Source organism: Leucoraja erinacea, chromosome 24, assembly GCF_028641065.1.
Source record: "Leucoraja erinacea ecotype New England chromosome 24, Leri_hhj_1, whole genome shotgun sequence".
NCBI lineage: Eukaryota > Metazoa > Chordata > Chondrichthyes > Rajiformes > Rajidae > Leucoraja > Leucoraja erinaceus.
The window spans coordinates 15,537,504-15,560,299 of NC_073400.1; the positions used below are offsets into that span (position 1 = coordinate 15,537,504).

Sequence of the window (22,796 nt, forward strand, 5' to 3'; positions counted from 1 at the left end):
AAATATTTTTCCAAGGGTGATGTGGAAACCAAATCCTGGCCATTAAACCCATTCCTACTTTTGCTTGTGTCGGGAAAACCCTAAAAATTGATGTGTTCCCCATAGGAAACACTTGCAAGTCTGAATCGGATATCAGGCACCTTACATTTTCATGGGTCTCCTGTAAGCCAATATCTGATTCTAATCTGATATGTGAACTTGTATGGTCATGGTAAATGTTAGGAATTCTAGCTGATGTCATCTTGTAATTTCTGCAAGGGGAAAATACTACCCCCCACTTCCTGCTGCAAACTGTTCCAAGAATAAAATGTTGATTTGACATCATTTTAACCCAGGTTTTTAACTACATCTACCTGAATAACATAATTCTGCATTGCAAGGGTCAAAAGAATATTGAGACAACCTTTTTTTATTTATGCTAGTTTAGTGTTCTGTAATGCAGCAAGTGGTATGAGAAGGGACTTCTTTCCCCCCAGAGAACTTAAATAAAATAGTATCAAATGACTCCCCTTCTCAGTATCATCTGGCTTCTATTTGTGGACTGTTACTTTCATTTCAATCTGTTGGACAATTGAGAATTTATTTTTGTGGTGCTAAAATTGTGCCTCATGGCAAGTTCTCAACTTAACATATAATATACAAAATTTTTGCAAATTATTGACAGTTTAGAGATGCGTGAGACTGCAAATTCTAGACTCTTTAACATATCGACTGACGCTGTGTAGGATCCTTTCTTCGGACTGATGGAGTAAAGAGAAGTTATCTGTCCATTCCCTTCACAGATGCTGCCTGGCCCACAGTTCCTCCCACACTTTGTTTATTGATAGCTTGATTCAAAGTGCCTTAATACTGAGATCCTCAGCACGAACGAAGTAATGTTGAAAGTGGTACAAAAGTTCTGCCAAATTAGTAAAGCAAATTTTCTCTCTCATGCTGTTTTACTGGGTTACTTTGGCACTCCCAAACAAATCAATGAATCACTGCTGAAGTTCCATCATTTATTTTGTGCCCAAAGGTATAATTTGTGCATGACTTGGGAGAAAATTAATTCAGCATCACAATATTTACCTGACAAAAGACAGGTTAAAATTAATGTCAAAGGTAAAATTAATGCAGTGGGAAAATTAGCTTGAATGTGGTAGTCTGGTTTATCATACTTTGCTAAATGTGTCCATATTTAAAATAGGGAGTTGCCTATTTCAGCCAGAAAGGGATAACCATTGTTTTACCATCCATTTTATTTGCCTGTTACAGCTTCTCAAGTGCTTCCTTTATTTTTGATGGAAAGAGTTTATTTAGGGGGACACAGAAACGTAGCGACAGCCCTGCTGCCTTACAGGGCCAAAGACCTGGTTTCGATGCTGACTATTGGTGTTGTCTGTACGGAGTTTGTACGTTCTCTCTGTGACCACGTGGGTTTTCTCCTGGTGCTCTGGTTTCCTCTCACACTACAAAGATGTGCAGTTTTGTAAGTTAATTGGCTTCGGTAAAATTATAAGTTGGTCACCAGTGTGTAGGATAGTGTTGGTGTACAGTGTGATCGCTGGTTGACATGGAATCAAACGGCCTGTTTCCGTGCTGTATCTCTAGAGTCTAAAGGTGCTTATTAAAATAAAATATAATTTTATATTCTTGTAAATTGTATTTTCTTCTTTGTGGTGAATGAGGTACCTAGAATTCTCCTGATTCTCAAGGATCTTTGATCTACATGAGGGTTCCTACTCGCCACGATGAAGAAACTAGGAAAGGGAGCCACAAATTGTGTCTTTAGCTCTGTGAAATATGCCCATTGTATAAACTAGATGTGTTCATTATAATCTGAAAAGCAAAATAAACTGGTGAAAGATGATTTTTGTATAGCATTATGAACTAGAGTGCAGTCTAAAAGGGCATTGTCAGTCAATTCCATACAAAAGGGACTGGAGATTAACTAAGATTCATATACCAATCTGGAACGACCATGGCAGTGGCACTGATTTTATGATCTCAGTGATTTTCATTGTGTTGTTGAATTTTGCAATTTAAACAAATTAAATTCTTTCTTTAACAATATTGCTTTTTGTATATTGTATATTTTTTCTATTTTTTATATTGCAATGGAATTACTATTTTTATATTATTAAAGCTAACTCCCCATGTATTCCCATTATTTTCTTGCATGCTGTCAAGAATGCTGGATTTTAAATTTTATGGTAATAGATTTTTGGCTGCAGCATGGATATCTCAAAGTAATATAGTTGTTGCAATGAATATATATATGAATATATATATATATATTTATATTTATATTAATTATAAGAATATATATATATATATATATATTCAATATTTTAAGGCAATTGCATGCATGTCCCTACAAATTGATCAGAAATGTCTATATATAAACAATCACTGTCAAAATTAACTCTCATGAGAGAAAAGAAATGTTGTAAAAGTAAAATATTGTGGGGACTAATGGACTATAAGGATGGTGGTGCTAATGTTACTGGAATCGATCCAGAAGCAGGAGTTTGAAGCCCATAGTAGCAGCTGGAGAACTTAGGTTCAAGTTTAGTTTAGAGATACAGTGCGGAAACTGGCCCTGCGGCCCACCGAGTTTCCGCTTACCAGCGATGCCCACACATTAGCACTATCCTACACACTAGGAACAATTTACAATTTTACCAAGCCATTTACCTACAAACCTGGACGTCTTTGGAGTGTGAGAGGAATCCCGGGAAAAACCCACACAGGGAGACCGTACAAACTCCATACAAACAGCACCCCTAGTCAGGATCAAATCCAGGTTTCTGGTGCTGTAAGGCAGCAACTCCACCGCTGCGCCACCATGCCGTTCAGTGATTTAATAAATCTAGAATGCAGGATAAATTAGCCCCAGTAATGGTGATCATGGAACTGTTGGATTGTTGTAGAAACCTTATTCAGTAATATCTGTCAGAGAAAGATAAGGCGGCACTGTTGCACAGTGGTAGATTTGTTGCCTTACAGTGCCAGAAACCCAGCTTTGATTATGACTAACAGGTGCTGTCTGTGTGGAGTTTGCACGTTCTCCTCGTGACCACATGGTTTGTCCCCTGGTCCTCTCTCATTCCGAAGACAGACAGGTTTGTTGGTTAATTGGCTTCAGAAAAAATTATAAATTGTCACTAGTATGTGTAGGATAGTGCTAATGTGTGGGGATCGCTGGTCGGCGCAGACTCGGTGGGTCGTAGGGCCTGTTTCCATGCTGTCTACCTAAACTAAACTAAAAAAGAATGCTTCCTTCTACGATTTGGCCTATGTGTTACTTCATACGCGTCCAAATGTTGGCTCTTAATTGCAACCGTGGCAGTTAGGCGAGACAGTAAGCGATAGTGGTTGTGAATTGAGACCATTGCATATTCTTGTGTGATTGTCATTCCGTAGAAAATCAGCCCTCAACATGTGCTGTCATATTATGATCAGCAGTGGATTTTCTGCCACTCACAAACTCACAAAGAACAAATCCTCAGCTGACTCAGTGGTGTGGCTTTCCTGACATTGATTGCAAACCATTGCCAATTTGAAGGGATCTCTGGTGTCTTGTGGATGCTATCATGTTGACTGATCAGCCAATTATGTTGACGCATTGTGAGATACAATAAGCCAAAAAGAAAAGAGGCATTAAATCAACTTTTTTAATGTTTTTTGGTGGGAAGAGATTTGTGCCTACATATGAATTAAGATAGAAGCTAAACCACTTTAAACTTTAAAAAATAACTTCACGGTTCCTGTCATTGGAAATTCCAGGCATGTCCTGCCTTGCTAGTCATCTTTCTGTTACTTGGTGACTGCAATTCTGAACTGGACATATGTTCAAACTCTGGGGGGGGAGGGGTGTGGGGGAATTTGAAACCAGGGGATTTGGTGGATGCCTTTCACACCTGTGCTACTTTTTTCATTGCGTACAAAATACATTTAGCAAATCCTCTTTGGGAACAATTTAGCCTGCGTGGAAAACAAGACGATGCTCTTTCAGGGGGTTTACAAATTAGCTGGCAGGGGAATTTCTTCAGACTATCTGTTGCAACACTTCTTGCCTCACTTTTTATTGACACTGATGTGTACTTTCTCCTTATTCATTCACAGTGTGTGAATGGTGTTAATTTTGTTCAACATTAAGCAGGGGAAACATCGAGTAGATGTTCAAGTGGGAAGATCCAGTCACCTAGGGGAGTAAAGGTTATGTCCAGTAGGGAGAACGGGTGGGTATATGCGCGCAATAGTCATTTTGTATGGAAAAGGAAGTTGAGAGGAAGTCATTGCTGGATTTTGAGTTATTTATAGATCAGACTGAATTAGAATTGCAGAATTCATACCCTGAACTGTGTTGATGAACAGTGTTTTTACAACAATGCAGCAATTTTATGGCTCACTATTAGTGAGACCACCTTATTTTTGGTTTCATATGTATCGTCACTTTACTTTGTATCATCCCTCTCCCCCCACCGCAGTCCTTTGAACAAGTGCTCTGAATCTATGGTCCAAGACTGATAGCTTCTCGTGATTTAACAGCCAGTGCACCATTTGATCCACAGCTAGGTGCTCTAATTCTTTCAGGATCTCAAAGCCTGAAGCACTTGTCCGAAGAAGGGTCTCGACCTGAAACGTCACCTATTCCTTCTCTCCAGATATGCTGCCTATCCCGCTGAGTTACTCCAGCATTTTGTGTCTATCTTCTGTGTAAACCAGCATCTGCAGTACATTCCTACACAGCACTTGCACTGTTGTCTCTTTCTGCCCCAACATTCAGATTTTTTTTAAACTCAAGCGACGTGTCACATAGTGACCTATCATAGCTCCTGCCCCAGAGCCTTGAGGGCTTGCAAAATGAGTTCTGATGTTCCTCTGTGCTTTTGGGATGACATGAAATAACAGCTGGTCTGTTGCAATTCAACATTCAGAGTTTACATGCCACCCAGAGTATGTCATTGGTATTTTCCTATTCCTTCAAACAACAAGAACGTGGCATCTGCAAATTAAAATTTGCTTGTGCAAAGTGATGGAAAAATTTGGAATACCTGTGTGCATTATTTTATCTCCTGTTTATATTGCTTAATCATTTCTGAAGTTCAAACGCAAGGGGAAGGTGTACAGTTTATGGCAAGACTCTTGACATTATTGATGTGCAGAGGGACCTTGGGATCCAAGTCCATGGCTCCCAAAAAGTGGCAAAACAAAGAAGGCATATGGTATGCTCGCCTTCATTGGTCAGGGAATTGAGTATAAGAGTCAGGAAGTCATGATGCAACTGTAGAAGACTTTGGTCAGGCTATGTTTGGAGTATTGTGCACAGTTCTGATTGCCCCATTACAGGGAAGGATGTGGAGGCTTTGGCGAGGGTGCAGAAGACATTTACAAGAATGCTGCCTGGGTTAGGGGGTATTATCTACAAGGAGAGGTTGGACAAACTTGGATTGTTGGGAACCTGACAGGTGTACAAAATTATGAGAAGCATAGATAGGGTAGTCAGTCAGAACCTTTTTCCACAGTGGAAACATCAAAAATGAGAAGCATAGGTTTTAAGATGAAAGGGGCAATGTTTAAAGGAGATCTGCAGGGCAAGTTTTTTTTTTTACCCAGTGGGTGGTGGATGCCAGGACTTGCTACCAGGGGTGGTTGTTGAAGGTAGATACAATAGTGGCATTTAAGAATTTTTTAGATAGGCACACGGATATGCATTGGAGAGATATAGATTGGTTTATCTTGGCATTGACAAAATGCCGGAGTAACTGGGTCAGTTAGCATCTCTGGAGAAGATGGATAGGTGACGTTTCAGGTTAGGACCCTTCTTCATCGTGTTTGGCAGACATTGTAGACCAAAGGACATGTTTCTGTGCTGTATTGTTCTATGTTCTATGAAATATTTCAGTATCTTTGAGTTGTTTTATGCCTTGTCATCGTCCACACACATCAGTAAGTAGTAAACATACTCCCAGAGAAATCGAAGGTAGACAATGCTGGAGAAACTCAGCGGGTGAGGCAGCATCTATGGAGCGAAGGAATAGGCAACGTTTCGGGTTGAGACCGTCTGAACAAGGGTCTCAACCCGAAAAGTTGCCTATTCCTTCGCTCCATAGATGCTGCCTCACCCGCTGAGTTTCTCCAGCATTTTTGTCTACCTTCGATTTTTCCAGCATCTGCAGTTCTTTCTTAAACACCCAGAGAAATCAAGATGACTGCACCGAGTCGGAAAACAGCTAGGACCTGGATATTTCTTAAACAATTGTATTTATATGCATTTATTTGCTTTTTTAGATAGTTGAAATGTAACATTGACAATTGCCAAATGAAGTAAATAATGTACTTTTGATATATGTAAACCCAAAGTCTGAGAATATGTAATGGGAAAAATCTGCATTTTAAGTTGGGTCAGTAAACTGAAGTCCATTGAAATCAGGAATGTTAATTTGAATTCTGCAGATGGGTAATTTCCTCCTCTTGTCCCAGAAGAACAACTTCAAGTCATCTGAAATATTTTTCAAGACCAAGCCATAGTATTATTACTTTGTGATCATCTACGTCTTGGTTTGTAAAACAAGCAGAATGAAAGGGTCTGATTTTACATGAATGGACAAGACCCTGTGCTATTGCTGTAAAACTTCCTTAGTCCTGTATATACCAAACCATTTAGAAGATTGAGGGGGGATCTTATAGAAACGTACACAATTCTTAAGGGGTTGGACAGGCTAGATGCAGGAAGATTGTTCCCGATCTTGGGGAAGTCCAGAACAAGGGGTCACAGTTTAAGGATAAGGGGGAAGTCTTTTAGGACCGAGATGAGAAAAACTTTTTTCACACAGAGAGTGGTGAATCTCTGGAATTCTCTGCCACAGAAGGTAGTTGACGCCAGTTCATTGGCTATATTTAAGAGGGAGTTAGATGTGGCCCTTGTGGCTAAAGGGATCAGGGGGTATGGAGAGAAGGCAGGTACAGGATACTGAGTTGGATGATCAGCCATGATCATATTGAATGGCGGTGCAGGCTCGAAGGGCTGAATGGCCTACTCCTGCACCTATTTTCTATGTTTCTATAATAGTAGTTAACATTTGCCTTCCTAATTGCTTGCTGTTCACCACTGGTGTAGGGAAGAACGAAAGTGGAGGGCTTTTTTGTGACAATGGAGAATGTGAAAACAGCAGTGTTGGAGCTTTTTCGATGGTCGTTTTATTAAAGGATAGTGGTGACCTTGTTGATGCAAGTTAAAATGGTCTTACACACTACTTCAGTGATTGTCAACTGAATTATTGCCATCAGGTGCTTTGCAGTTAATTGTAAACCAGAAAACGGAATTAGTCAAGCTGCTCAGCTTTGTTTCTCTTCGGAACAGAATATAGATAGATAATTCAAACCCGAGTTTTACCATCAAGGATTATGTGCAGACCTTTTTTCATTTTGCATATCTTTTCAGTAGGTAGCATAGTCTCATGGATGAAGATTCAGAGTATAAATGGATATTTCATGCTTCATGCTGTTGGAGATTATTCATTTTAATCAGCACTTGGTTTCCTAAAGTGATATATCCTTGGCCTTTCTGCATCATCTTCATTCAGTGGAGAGCTGTGTAATGGATGTCACAGGTGTTTTCCATGCATTGAGTGACGGTTCTTGTACTACAGGTGCACAACCTTTTATCCAAAAGCCTTGGGACCAGACACTTTTCGTAATTCGGAATTTTTCGGCTTTCGGAATGGAAGATTTTTAGCATAGATTTTAACGGCTGGCTCAGTGGTAGAGTGCTCAGCTCATATCCGCAAGGTCGCGACTTTGCGCCTTGATCCCGGCAGTTACTCGATCGCGAGTTTGAGTCTTCAATGTAGTTTTTTTCTTGCAGAATAGGAGAGAATAGGGAGGGTTAGGCTGGTATCATTCTCTGCGAGATGATCTTAGTGCGGGAGACAAGTGTAGGAGAGGTGTACTGACTGTGTGGGCAGAACTTTGAAAGTGATTGCGCACCATTCTCAAAAGCTGCTGTGTCTCCCTGTCCCTCCAACTCCAGAGGAATCCGCTCCTCGATGGGCCGCTACGGCGACAAGTGGCAGTTCGCCCACAGCCCGAGCTGCGCCCCCTCATCCGCAACCCGGGTTCCTCTGGAGTTGGAATGGGGCTGGGCTAGAGTTGCTGCTGGCTGTGAGTCTCTGGGATCTCCGTGCTTGCAGTCAGTGTCCCGTTGGTCCTGACGTCTCCGGCCACCCCCCTGTACAGGACGTCTCAGCTCCTGTACAGGGGGGTGGCCGGAGATGTCACAGCCCGAGCTGCGCCCCCTCATCCGCAACCCCACGAACAAGACGTACCTGCACACCATCAGCTTCTGTCCCTACGGGGAGCGTGTTCCTCTGGAGTTGGAACGGGGCTGGGCTGCTGCTGGCTGTGGGTCTCTGGGATCTCCGTGCTTACAGTGGGCCTGGGGGTCGGTGTCCCGTTGGTCCTGACGTCTCTGGTGACTTGCACTGACCTGCTGGCATCGCCGACGTGAAGACAGTGCAAAGCACCCGCGCCAGTGCAATGGGCGGGGAGCTGGAGAGGGGAGGGAAGGGGTCACACACATGGCCGGGAAGCAGAGGGGTGTAGTTGGGGTGAAACTGAAGGGAGCGACAATCTGCTGCTGCCTGCCCGCTGAGTTAAAAAGTTCCCACGCAAGACTCACGATACACTGTGCATCGTGAGTCTACCGTGGGAATTTTTTAACTCAGCAGGCAGGCAGCAGCAGATTGTCAATTATTAACCCTCCCGCGCAATGTACCCTCACCTTCTCTTTTATGAATGGAGATTTAGTTCCCCTTTCTTCGAGGACCGACCGGAGGTTCTGCTGTCACCTCTGCGGGCTGCCCTCGGTGAACGTCTTGAAGGACCTTTCTTCAAGGACCGAAAAAATGTCCGCTATTCGGAGCTTTTCGTTATTTGGAATTTCGGATAAAAGGTTGTGCACCTGTACCATGAAATAAATGGAAGTCATTTCTGTAAAGGTGTGCAAGCTAATAGAGGAGCAGGACCCTACATTGGACATACTACCATTTGTAAACAATGCACTTTTCACTCAATATATAGTCTGCATGTCTTATACTGTCTTTTGAAAAGTTTACCATTACTTTGTGATTTCATTAAAATTATTTCCCTTCTGTGGAAAGAGCAGTATCTGTTTTTGTCTGAGTAGCATGTCGCACAAGACACAAAAGTCCATCTTTAGAGATACAGCGTGAAAACAGGCCCATTGTCCCACAGAGTCCGCACCGACCACTAACAGCCAGACATAAAAACAGTTTTTATCCACGAATAGTGGATAAAAAAATCTGTAGCCTCCCTTTGATCTGGTATTTTGTTGGTTGACATGCTTGATAAATGGTGTTTTATTATTATTAATGTTTAGTGTTTTCTGAGTCATTCGTAACTGTCACTATGTCATGTTGTTACTTGTAGACGGAGCACCAAGGCAAATTCCTTGCATGGGAATACTTGGCCAATAAACTTACTTACTTACTTAACACTATCCTACACACCGGGACGATTTACAATTTTGCCAAAGCCAATTAACCTACAAACTGGTACGTTTTTCAAATGTGGGAGGAAACTGGAGCACCCGGTGAAAACCCACTGTGTCCCGCCCCATCTATGAAATAAAGATGGAAAAAAACAAGTCTTTTGGCTTAAAGTCTATGCAGGGATGAAAAGTGGAAACAACTTTTTAATTATGTATTCATTGATGCTAGGTTAAAATGCAGCCTCTGCAATATCTTTACATATAAACACCTATAAAATGCCAATTTTCCTGATATGTAAATGGAAGAAGCCATCAAGGATAATGACGAAGAGTTCTGGGCACAGTAGAAAATCACCCAATTTTTAACCAGGTTAGATTTCAGAAATTATAAAATGAATGCATCATATGCTCAAAGTACATAATTGGATGTAATTGTGCTGAAAATATAACACAGAAATTGCTCACTCTCCCCAACTATATTTTATGGTGAGGCTTAACCAAATTTATATAATTAAGTGGTCATCTAAATAGAGCGCCCTGTACTAATAATCCCTCTACTAATAATCCAGGTATTTGAAAAATTTGCATTTCTAAAGTGTACTTTTCTTCCTATCATTCAGTTTCCCTTATCCTATTTCCCTAGCTCTACCCAGCTGCTGAAATATTTGATACATGATTAATGCACATTTGATACATGAAAATGCACATTGTGAAGCAGCAAGAAGCTTTGTATAAAAGTTTCATGTCATGCAGAACTTGTACTTTTGCCATCCTTGTACTTTAGATTTGCTTTTAATTTTTACCTCTCAATTGTTGTCATGCTTGGTATGTATGTTTTTCTCCCCAGTGTTCCTAAGTTGTCTGTCTGGCAGCTTTTATATTTGTACTCCATCTTTTGAATATGTAAATTGGACAAAATACCTGAGATGTTTTTAATGAGAACTTGATCAAATGGAGCATTTACCTGAATCGTTGCCTATAAATGAAATGATCATTGTCCTTTATCGATAATGATCGTGTATATCTAATTCTAAATATCTGAATACTAAAATTATGTAGTTCCAACATCATGTGGTACAGATCCCTTTGTAAGTTTTCAACAGAATTGTAGATCATGGAGTTTGAACTCATTTTCTATTGAGTAAGTGAACATGGATTTTAAAATGCAAACTTTGTTTATTTTGCAGGCTGGAGTCAAAGGGACGTTGGGAAGATTAGTAGGAATATTTGAGGTAGGTTCTTATTTTAAAGTGAAGTATTGATGTTTGCATATTAACAGGCAGACTGTTGCTAAAAAACATTTTGTTTGTGTTCTATTCTATTTGTAATTTTGATGTCAATGACAGTAGTTCATGGGGCATTTGATCAGTAAGCTTTAAAAAGTGAACAAATATAAGACCAGTTGTGTCGGATTGGCCAAGTGCCAGATAATTTGTTTACTGCAGCATTAAGATCAGCCACATCATAATTGAATAATGTGATGATAAGCAATGGAATTGATGGGAAAGTGACCGATCATATCCAGTTTTAACTTGGCTTGATACGTGTGCAGTTTGAAAATGCCACAAGTTCTCTTGATGTTTAAAAGACTGCAAATCACGGTGGAATCCTATGGAAGGAGACTCTGTGGATTTAAATGTTGAGGATATTATTTTTAACAGGGGTAAGCACATAGCAACTTAATACCAGACCGTTGTGCCTTTGATTTTAACCTTGAATAATCCTGCCGCGAAAGGATTGAAGGAAAAGTGAGTGGTAGTAGAGTTTCAGGTTGTTTACTGACACTTAACCACTCAAGAGAGATCCAGGAATTTCATTAGCTCTTTCGAGTGCTTGTTAAAAAGGACTGAGCCTAACAAGCAAAAATAAATGTTTCAGGTGTTACATAAGAGTTCCATCTGCTCACATGTCTGTAGATCAGGTTGTACTAATCTTCACACATTGAATTAGAATCATAGAAAAAACATTTTACACTCTTCTCTCCTTACCTTAATCTTTTGGTATCTTTTCATCTATGGCTTTGTCTACTCGTCTGCCAAATCAGTCATCTCTCACGTGTATCCATCTATCATTTGCGAGGCCTTATCTCACCTCCAGCTTTCTCCCCCATAATACAATTAGTATGAAGAAGAGTCCCAATCTGAGACATAGCCAATCCGTGATTTCCAGAGATGCTGCCGGACCTGTTGAATTTCTCCAGCATTTTGTGTTTATTTTTGTAAACCAGCATCTGCCGTTCCTTGCATCTAGAAAAAAAAAACACATCACATCTTAAAATTTACCCCATAAATTTCACTGGCTTTTTTGAAAAGCAGTTCAGTTTGACCCATCACTCCATCCTTTGCCCTGCAAATATTTATTCAATTCTGTTTTGAAGGCATTTGTTCAAGCAGAGTCCACCGCTATATCAAAACCATTCATGCTTTTAAACACATGTGTCAATTCTATACGCATTCTTCTATGATCTAAGGAAAATAAAGGCAGCTTCCCAGAGTCTACAAGTAACACAAATCAGTCAATGCTGAGACTGTTTAAGTAACTGTATCCTCTAAGATCTTCCTGTTGATCATAAAAGACCAGAGCCTAGTATTGATCACAATGCCCTTTCCTGATTACTTTCTTTGTTAAGTCGTGTCTGTATAAATGCCAGAATTACAAACACAATGTTTTTAACTGATCTATGCTTGTTGAGATCTATATTGTGCTATCACCCAATGCTGAAATTACATATAGAAAGCAGACATACTGCCAAAATGATGAGTTGTCCTTGGGAGCAGCTGCCACATCTGCTCCTAATCCAGCATTGTGTTTTTTGCAGATCAAATGACTCCCAGTGGCTGGGCATTTTGAATTTAATTTTGACAGTTTAAAGGTGATTTATTCACATGCACGTGTGATACAGATGCATAAATTAAATTACTAAATGATCCTTGAGCATTTAATTCAGAATCAAATTCAGAAATGTATTTTAATAATATGAAGAGAATATGAACCAGTCATTCTCGGCTTTACATCCCACCCCCATAAATTATAGGAGCAGAATTACGCCGTTCAGCCCATCAAGTCTGCTCGTTCAATCATGGCTGATCTATCTTTTTCTCTCAACCCCATTCTCCTGCCCTCCCCTTAACCCCTGACGGCCTCACTAATAAAGAACCTGTCAATCTCTTTAAAAAAAATATCCATTGACTTGGCCTCCACAGCCATCTGTCAATGAATTCCACTGATTCACCACCCTCTGACTAAAGAAACTCATGGTGGCACAGTCGGCAGCACTGCCATCCCACAGTTCCAGAGACCTGGGTTTGATCTTGACTTCAGGTGCTACCTGTGTGGTATTTACATGTTACCCCTGTGACTTTGAATTTTCTCTGGGTGTTGTGGTTTCCTCCCATATGCTTATTTATGGGTTAATTGGCTGCTGTAAATTAAGCCAAGGTGGTTGTCAGGGGTGGCAGTGGAGGAACTGCAGATGCTGGATTACACCGAAGATGGACACAAAATGCTGGCGTAACTCTGGATAGAAGGAATGGGTGACGTTTCAGGTCGAGACCTTTCTTCACACAGAGAGTCGGGGAGAGGGAGTTACAGAGTTAAGAAAGTGCAAGAGATCAAAAGAGATGCAAGGAAGGAAAATGTAGAATAAACCATTGTTAGCTTGGAGAAGGTGACAACAAAGCGGATATAGATACATTGTGATCAGAGGGACAGTCAGACTGGTGGGATAAACTGGGAAGGGGGAGGGATGGTGAGGGAGAGAAAACAATTAGAGTAGTCAATATTCATAAATGGAGTTTATAGGGATATGAAAGATTGCAAGATTAATATAGATGAATGATTGGTGATTGCAACAAATTCAGGTTCAGATTCAGATTCAATTTTAATTGTCATTGTCAGTGTACAGTAGAGAGACAACGAAATGCATTTGATACAAATGATACGGTGCAATGCTGTATGTCTCTTGGTACAATATAGTATTTAGAAAGGAAAGAAGTGTAAATACTGGAATCTGCAGCAAATAAAAACAGAGCGATAGAAGAACTCAGTGGATCATGCAACGTCTGTGGAGGTAAAAAGGTGTAAGTTGACATTTTGGGTTCAGACCCTGCATAAGAATGTAGAGGGAAGAGGAAATAATGCCAGTGTGTAGCAGTGCGAGAGAGGGATGGAACACAGGTGGTGGATGGAAGCAGGTTTGAGTCCAGGGACCCCGATAGTCCTTTCAGGTTAGGCAGAGGTTCACTTCCACCACCACCAAAATCATCTATTGTATCCGTTGCTCAAGATGTGGACTCTTATGGGCCTGTCCCACTTAGGCGATTTTTAAGCGAATGTCATAGTCGTAGCAGGTCGCCGAAAAACTGGCAACGCTAGGCGACTTTTTTTTTTTGGGAGACTGCCGGCGACTACAACAATGGAATTCACCGAAGTCAGCACCTTTGTCACTTGGCGACAACCTACGACATCCTGGCGACAACCTATGTTAACCTGCCGACAAACTACGACAGCACCTACGTGAAGCTATGTTCATTGGTGTCAAACCCACGTCGCCCCTGTCGCCAAAGAAATTTCAACATGTTGAAAATCCAATGGCGACCAGAAATTCGCTACGACTCTTTGGGCGACTGAGGAGACCATAAAAGCAACACCCCAGCGACCATGTGGCGACCGCCTAGTCGCCTGTAGTCGCCTAAAAAAGCACCTAAGTGGGACAGGCCCATTATACATCGGCGAGACCAAATGCAGACTGGGTGATCGTTTCACAGAACACCTTCGCTCAGCTCGCCTGAACCAACCTGTTCTCCCGGTTGTTGGACACTATAATTCTCCTTCTCTTTCCTACACAGACCTTTCTGTCCTAGGTCCCCTCCATTGTCAGTGAGGCCAAATGCAAATTGGAGTAATAGCATCTTGTATTTCACTTGGGCAGCTTACAGCCCAGTGGTATGATATTGAATTATCTCACTTCAGGTAGCCCCAGCGTTCCCTATCTCTATCCCCCCCCCCCCCCCCCCCCCCCCACCCAAGTTGCACTAGCTTCTCACCCTACAAATAGCTAACAATGGCCTGTTTGCTTTATCATTTTTTTGCATATCTTTCACTCATTGTTCTTTATCTCTCCACAACTCCGTCTACATATCTCATTTCCTTTATCCCTAACTAGGCTGAAGAAGGGTCTTGACCAAATCATCACCCATTCCTTCCCTCCAGAAATGCTGCTATCCCTCTGAGTTACTCCTGCTTTTTGTGTCTACAAATTCCATTTGGGGATGATCAACTGGCCAAAGATAGGATATCTCTGAGTTCTAGGGCTGGCATGGAATATGATAATAGGTTAGGTTTATTGATGTTACAAGTATCAAGGTACAGAGAAAAGCTTTGTTTGCATGTTGATATGTTATTCGGCCATTCAGTTCATCAATTCTACTCTGCCATTCATTCATGGCTTATCTATCTTCCCCTCTCGGCCCCATTCTCCTGCCTTTTCCCCATAACCTCTGACGCCTGTACTAATCAAGCATCTGTCAATCTCCGCCTTAAATAAATATCCATGACTTTGCCTCCACAGCCAAATGTGGCAATTAATTCCACAGATTATTTGCATGTTATCCATTCAGGTCGATTTCGAGTGCAATAGGTAGTACAATGGGGAAGATACAGAGTGCAAAATATAGTTCTCAGCATTGTTCCATCGACAAAGTCCAATGGGTGCAATAATAATAATAATAACTTTATTTGTTAAGCACCTTAAAAACAACCAAAGCTGACCAAAGTGCTGTACAGAAAAAAGAAAACAAGCAAGACATCATAAAACAGGCAGAACAACAGAACATACAACTAACACGAGGCGCATAAATTACATACAAAAATCCAAACAATAAATTAAAAAACATAAAACACAAGTACAAACAACGCAGCAAAACCAAGCAAATAAAGTTAATAAACAATTCGACACCTCACTGGTCTACAAAGGCCATGGAGAATAGATATGTCTTCAGGAGTGATTTAAAAACAGCTAGAGAAGGGGCCTGTTTAACGTGCAGAGGCAATTCATTCCACAATCTCGGAGCCGACACAGCAAAGGCACGGTCCCCTCTGAGCTTCTGCTTAGTCTTTGGCTCAATCAGGAGCAGCTGATCATCTGACCTGAGAGAGCGGGAGGGCGAATAAGGGTGAAGAAGCTCAGATAGGTAGGACGGGGCAAGACCACTTAGGGATTTAAAAGTAAATAAAATAATTTTAAAACAAATCCTATACTGAATAGGCAGCCAGTGGAGAGAGGCCAAAAGGTGAGAAACATGATCATGCTTTCGTGTGCCTGTCAAGAGACGAACAGCTGCATTCTGTACCATCTGGAGACGGGCGATGGAGGACCGACTAACCCCCAGATACAGTGCATTGCAGTAATCCAGCCGGGTGGTAACAAAGGCATGGATTACCGTCTCAAAGTGCTTCCTTGACAAAATCGGCTTTATTTTTGCCAGCTGCCTCAGATGGAAAAAACCAGATTTAACAACAGCCCTTACCTAACAGTCAAATCTAAGCTCAGGGTCCACTTTAATCCCCAGGTTCGTGATGTTAGGTTTGAGATATGCAGACAAAGAGCCTAGATCAACAGGGGGGGCCCCAGAGGTGCCACCAAAGATCATTACCTCTGTCTTGTCATCATTAAATTTTAAAAAGTTCAGTGACATCCAGGCCTTTATGTCACTGAGACACTCAAGCAAGAGGCCGACAGCGTGTACACCCCCCTTTCCCAGAGGCACATAAAGCTGACTGTCATCAGCATAAAAGTGGAATGAAATCCCGTGCTTCCTAAGGATGGAACCGAGTGGGAGCAAATAGAGTGAAAAGAGGAGAGGGCCAAGAACTGAGCCCTGTGGGACCCCACACGACAGAGGAGCAGAGGAGGATACAGAGTCCCCAAGGCTGACACAAAAAGTTCGATCAGCCAAGTACGACCTGAACCACTCCAGTGCTATGCCCCTGATACCCACCCACTGCTCCAAACGGGAGATCAAAATTTCATGATCCACTGTGTCAAAGGCAGCTGACAAATCTAAAAGCACGAGGACAACACAGTCACCTTGATCAGTAGCCAAAAAAATATCATTAAAAACCCTCAAAAGGGCCGATTCTGTGCTGTGCCGGGACTTAAAACCGGACTGGAAAACCTCCAAAACGTCATGTTCCTCCAAAAAGGCCATCAATTGCCTGTGCACGATCCTCTCTAGGACTTTTGATAAAAAAGGCAGTTTGGAGATAGGCCTGAAATTCCCAAGAACTGCAGGGTCAAGAGCAGGTTTCTTAATCAGGGGTTGTACTACTGCATGTTTAAAAAGTGCAGGAACAACACCCGAGGACAAACTGCTATTAACGACAGCGATAACAGATGGTCCTACAGTGGGCAACACCTCCTTAAACAGCCGAGGAGGAACAGCATCATTCGGAGAACCTGAGGGCTTTGAACGACCAACAATCTCATGCAAAAAGGAGAGAGACACCGGCTTAAAATGATCAAATACAGCCGTGCATGGAACAGATACCGAGGGGTCATAAGCAGATGGTGGGATTAGAGCTCTAAGCATTGCGACCTTATCAACAAAAAAGCGGAGGAAGTTCTCACACACAGCAGGGGACGCCTCCATACAGACTGCCTGCGGGGCATTAAGAACTGTGTTAATGGTGTTAAACAAAACACGAGGGCTGCGGCAGTCAGAGAGGATAATACCTGAGAAATGTTTCCTCTTAGCAGCTTTCACAACTTTCTGATAATGGCACCAACTCTCCCTCAACATTTGAAATGACACCTGCAGTTTGTCTTTCTTCCACTTCCGCTCAGCTCTACGACACTCGCGCCTGACAGCACGAGTCGTGTCATTCATCCAGGGCTCAAATTTAGTTTTAGGCTGCCTGAACTTCAATGGAGCCACAGTGTCCAAAACAGTCTGGCAGGTGGAGTGAAGCCATGAGCTAAGCTCCTCTGTATCACACACAGACTCAGGAACGATGGAGTTCAGAGCAAAAGCAGCCGAGAACTGAACAGCAGTGGAAGGGCTAACAACACGACAGTGCCGAGCAGGAGCGCGAGGTCGAACTGCTGTAGGTGCAATAATAACCTCAAATAACACAGGCATATGGTCGGAAAACACGGCATCACAAATCACTAGATTAGAAACGGGCAAACCGTATGATAGAACAAGATCGAGTGTGTGACCATGCTCTTGTGTGGGTCCTGACACAGATTGGACAAGACTAAATGAATCAATGAGATTCAAAAAGTCCTTTGCCATAGGCTTTTCAGGACAACACACGTGGACATTAAAATCCCCTACAATAAGTACACGGTCATATCTAGGCATGATTTCAGCCAGGAAAATAGAAAAGTCATTTAAAAAGTCCTTATTATACTTTGGAGGCCGATAGACCAGAGCACACAACACTGTGTTAGAGCCAACCAGCTCAAACAAACTTAATTCAAAACTTGCTAAAGAGGATGAAAGCAATAGCTGTTTACATTTAAAATGACTCCTAAAGACAGTAGCTAGTCCTCCACCTCTGCCCGACGTCCGCGGGGAGTTAAGATAGCAGCAATCAAGGGGTAACATCTCAGCGAAAGCGCTGGACTCACCAACACCCAGCCATGTCTCAGTCACACAGAGGAGATCTAACCCTCTGGATTCAAAAAAATCTTTCAAAATAAAAGTCTTGTTCACCAGCGACCTAGCGTTCACCAGGGCAATGGGGTAGATGTGAATCAGACAGTATCCTAGCTTATGGGATGGGGCTGGGGACTATTTCAAAATGAGGTTAAGAATGGTAAAATGGTGGCTGTTGAAAATGCAGCCAAAGTGGGGTCAACTCACAGAAGAACAATTGCCAAATGGGGCTTCAGGTGTGTTCGATTAAAGGGATTAAAGGTTTGGATGACCTAACGTTACGGGCAAGCAGAATGAGGAAGACTGACTAAGAGGTCAATGGATGACTAGCTGAAGCAGAGATGGAGTTAAGCAAGATTATGGAAGTGGAAATAGAAAGCTACAGTGATAGCACTTCAGATGTGACCTCCGTGGTCTCCACGTGTTCTACCACAGCCTGCTTGACGTATACGAGCTTATTCATTGCATTTGTTTCTTTGCCAACTGGTTACTATTTGACAATTATTTTTTGTCTAATATTTTAGCTATAATGTACAAATTTTAATTGCATTTATTATATTGGACTATGATATTGTGGAAACACCTTAATACAATACAATACAATCCAATACCGTTTATTTGTCATTTGAACCTCACATGAAGTTCAAACGAAATTTGGTTTCGTAGAAAGGAATGTAAAGAAATTGCAGACAACTCGACAGCCACCATCCTGATGTAATGATGATTCTTTACCTGTTTTTTTCCCCTCACATTTGTGCAACTGTGGTTCTTGATCATTTACCTCTGTATTTTTTCTTTAAAATACGAAGTGCTATTTTCACCAAACAAACCAAAATCCTAGATTGGGCATTAACAAATTACATTGCAGCTACGATCGCTTCAGCAGCACTGTCTAAAACCCCCAATGCAATTGGAAAATTGACCTTTTTGATCAGAGAAATTTAAAATTTCTTTCACTTTATAAACATTTTTTTTTAAATTGCAAGCTGGAACTCCTGTGAAAAACCTGTGCTATCACAGCTGATATTCCATAATATTTTGCAGCCAATATCCATTACTTTTGAATCATTTTATCTTTCAGAATCAAGACAGAAAGCATAGAACATATGTGTATGTTCTGGTAATAACAGAAGTGTTAGAAGATTGGGAGGATTCGGTAAATATTGGTAAGATGAAGCTCTCAACTCTCCACTATATTTTAAGTGGCGATTTCAAATGTTTTGTTAATTTTATGATTCATGTACATTATCATTGAGAGGTCAGTCATGCATGATCCGCCGTTAGGTATAATTGACCCATGTTTTCCACATGAGTTCAACATAATTCAAACCAGAAGTGAAAGGATTGTGAATGAATAGTTTCGGTTTGGTTCTGCATTAATACGAATTGACACAATGCAGCTGGAATAGCCTTGTGTAACGTTATATGGTTGAACTGGACTTCTCAGCACACGATTGGCAAGCTACTTCCAGCATCAGGAGAAAACTCCTCTTGACAGATCTTCTAAGAAAACTTTATTTACTCTGCTGATATCAATCTGTGAGTGTCTGTGTTCTCCTTCCTCAGCCATCTCCTCCTCTGCTAATGCCAATTTGAGTTTGTTTTTGTATAGTTTACAAGCTGAGCCCCATATTCCCAAATTGAAAAATATAGCAAAGTTATAGGAAGACTTTTAAACTGCTGTGGCAATCTTTTTAAGTATTCGCTTTGCTTTACAAATTGCATTTTTCCTGTAGATAAAATCTGTACATGTGTCTAAGGTCAGATATGAATACAACAGCTGAACAATTGGACATTCGTCCATTTGTGCCTAAATAGGTAATGGTGTCAAGTTTATTGTCATACAGGTCCACCACCGATTTTTCCAGAACTGCTGGTCCGATGCTTTCTTTAATCCGGACAAAATTCCAAGAGTGCACTCAATCTAGATCGACCCCCCCCCGCCCTTCCCTCTCTCCCAGAAATAAACCAGAAAATATGGTGTCTAGGCCGGGTGAGGTGGCTGATCTTGACTTCATCGATACTTACGCGACAATTGGTGGGTTGAATTGGCCAGAGCCGGCCTAGCCCTTGAACGAGAGAGGTACAGGTACTATGGAAAATCTTGCAGAAGCACCACAAATACATAAACTCAGACATTACAAAAGTTATATTGTACAGAAATTATAAATTCTGCAAGAAAATGAAAAGGAAAAAAGTTTGGCGCAAAGAAAGACCCACGTGCAAAACACAATTCGAGACCAAGTCCACGGCCGTGGAAGTTGCAAATAAGTTCGAGATTATGATATAGTTGCTGATCCTGAAGATGGTAGTGTGGGACCTTAGGCTGCTGTACCTCCTGTCTGATGGTAGCAATGAGATGTGAGCACGGCCTGAATGGTGGGGATCCTTAATTATAAATGCATAAACTGTAACTTCTAAAAACTTTATCCCTCTACTGTCTTTGCAGTAAAAATTCTAAACTGTGCATACTTAATATTTCTCCTTTCGTTTAGGGAGAAAAAGGGAATGGTTTAAAATAGATGATGCCATTAAAGTTCTTCAGTGTCATAAACCTGTACAGGCCTCATACTTTGAAACCTTCAAACAAGGCTATTTGGCAAATAATGGAACTCCTGTTGTTGCAACGTTATCTGAAGATAAGGCCTCAACATATGCTGTTGCCAATCAAAGTTCAGTATCCAGTATTAGATGACTGAGAAGAGCTTCACAGTAATTGACTCATCTCCATCAAGTCCCAAAGGCATGGACTTGAAAGGTGTTCAGTGAAAGAATGTTTGATCTGGTTTGATTGCTACTATACATTGTATATGTATAAATAAATTTTGCATGAAGACCTGTGCAATGTTGATAACAATACTTTATATTGTGATGTATAATATAGTGCTGAAGATCAAAGCCATAACTAGTAAGGTTTTTTTGTTAGATATTGTATATTTTTGATAGAATTGTGAAATTAAGGTACCAGTGTTGCATCCAATTGTCTCCCTGGTATTTTCCTTTGGAATTCTTAATTGTAAGGTGGCTTGGATTTCAACCTAGGGATATTTGGATGCCAATTCTAGTTCTCTGCAACTTTTTGTATACAGCTTTTGTAAATTTTTGGCTGGCTTATCACATGCACCACTGCTGTTTACGGAAAAAAAAGGCAAAGAAACAGTTGATCACTGACTTGTAATACTTTGTGGAATAACCTACAAGACACGCATAATAACTTTGTTAACTTGTACACAAGTTGTTGAATAAGGCCTTTAAAACATTTTTACTTATGTACAACTACTTCAAGCCATGCATATTGGGTCTTGTCATCTGTGGAGCATTGAATTATATTCAATTGTGCAGAATACATTTGTATCTTTGACTCTTTCTCCTGATCTGTACTGTTCTCATTGTTCTACACTGGAGTTAAAGGATGCTCTTTGTAGGTAACTCAAGATATAAACAAACTTGAGAATTTGGTGTTTTGAATTTTTTGATTGTTTTTGTTATTCTTGCAATTTAAAAATGACACTGTATACTGCTTAAGCACTTAAACCGATTGACTTTGTCTTTAAGTTTCTACTTTTCACAAATGCAGAACAAATTGCCCTACATTTCTCTTTTTAAAATATAAGCAAGGTAATTTTTTTTTCTCTAAGTGTAGCCCTGTTTCTTTCGAAATAAGTGCTCTATATTGATCACTTTAAAATTTGATTTCTTTTAGGTTTTATATTTAAGTCATGAATATAGAAACCCAGAATTTCTTAAAGATTATCATAGAATATTATCCTGGTATACAGTGCGGTGACTTAAACTGTTTGTATCTTGTAGGCACATACGAGAAAGGTACATTACTGGAGAAAATATCCACTTGCCAATTTTGGATGGGCTGCTTTCTTTTAAGAAAGACTCGTGTGTCAAAGTTAGGCTTGTCCTATCATCTGCCCCAGATTCAGAGCGGTGTAAATATGGATTCATTACTTTTTTGCATCCTTTCCCAATCGCATTCTTTTAACATGTTGAAAGAAGATTTGAAAGTTTAAAACCTTTTTACACAGGGTGACAAAGTAGCCCAATCCTCAGTCAATGGTGAGGATTTAAACAAAGTGGAGTAGCATGCATGAATGAGTTTTCAGAGAAGCATTGCCCTATTCTCTAGTGTTCTTTAAAAGTGACAGGTGTCATCAACTGCTTTATTCTGCTTAAGTACAACCTGAAAATGTGAGAAATTAAGTTTCAGTCAAAGTAAAATTGAATAGTGAATTATACTTCTGACGAGCAAATATGAAAATCTTGTTAATATGTAAAAAAAAGTGAAGAAACCAATGGAATCAGTTGATTATGACCACTTAATGTTTTCAGCTTTTACCTGCAATTAATGCACTGTACATAAATGTGTCATTTTTGGTGCTTTCCTGTAAAGCCTTGGATGGAAGGGATAAGTGCTGGCTTTTACAATAGCCTGTATTTGTAAGAACATAGGGCATGTTATCCTGTCCTTCATATTTTAATGCAACCTTTATACTTCACCCGGAGAGAGTGTCACTGGAAATGTCTTGTTGTTTTACCTGATTTGAGTGTGATGATACACATGTGAGGCAAGAGATTGAAGATTGTAATAAACCTGTGCCAACGAATAAAACTCACCAGTATTTCAGAAA

The 22,796-nt window shown here is 40.8% G+C and overlaps 1 protein-coding gene across 1 annotated transcript in view; it reads left to right on the plus strand.

The window, feature by feature from the left end:
• The window catches only part of LOC129708667 (diphosphoinositol polyphosphate phosphohydrolase 1), an 80,778-nt gene extending 57,982 nt beyond the window's left edge, over positions 1–22,796 (plus strand). The window contains exons 3-5 of the mRNA XM_055654574.1: positions 10,684–10,728; positions 19,238–19,322; positions 20,652–22,796. Of these exons, the coding sequence (XP_055510549.1) occupies positions 10,684–10,728; positions 19,238–19,322; positions 20,652–20,851 (330 nt within the window). The 3' untranslated portion in view covers positions 20,852–22,796. The remainder of the gene's footprint in view (positions 1–10,683; positions 10,729–19,237; positions 19,323–20,651) is intronic.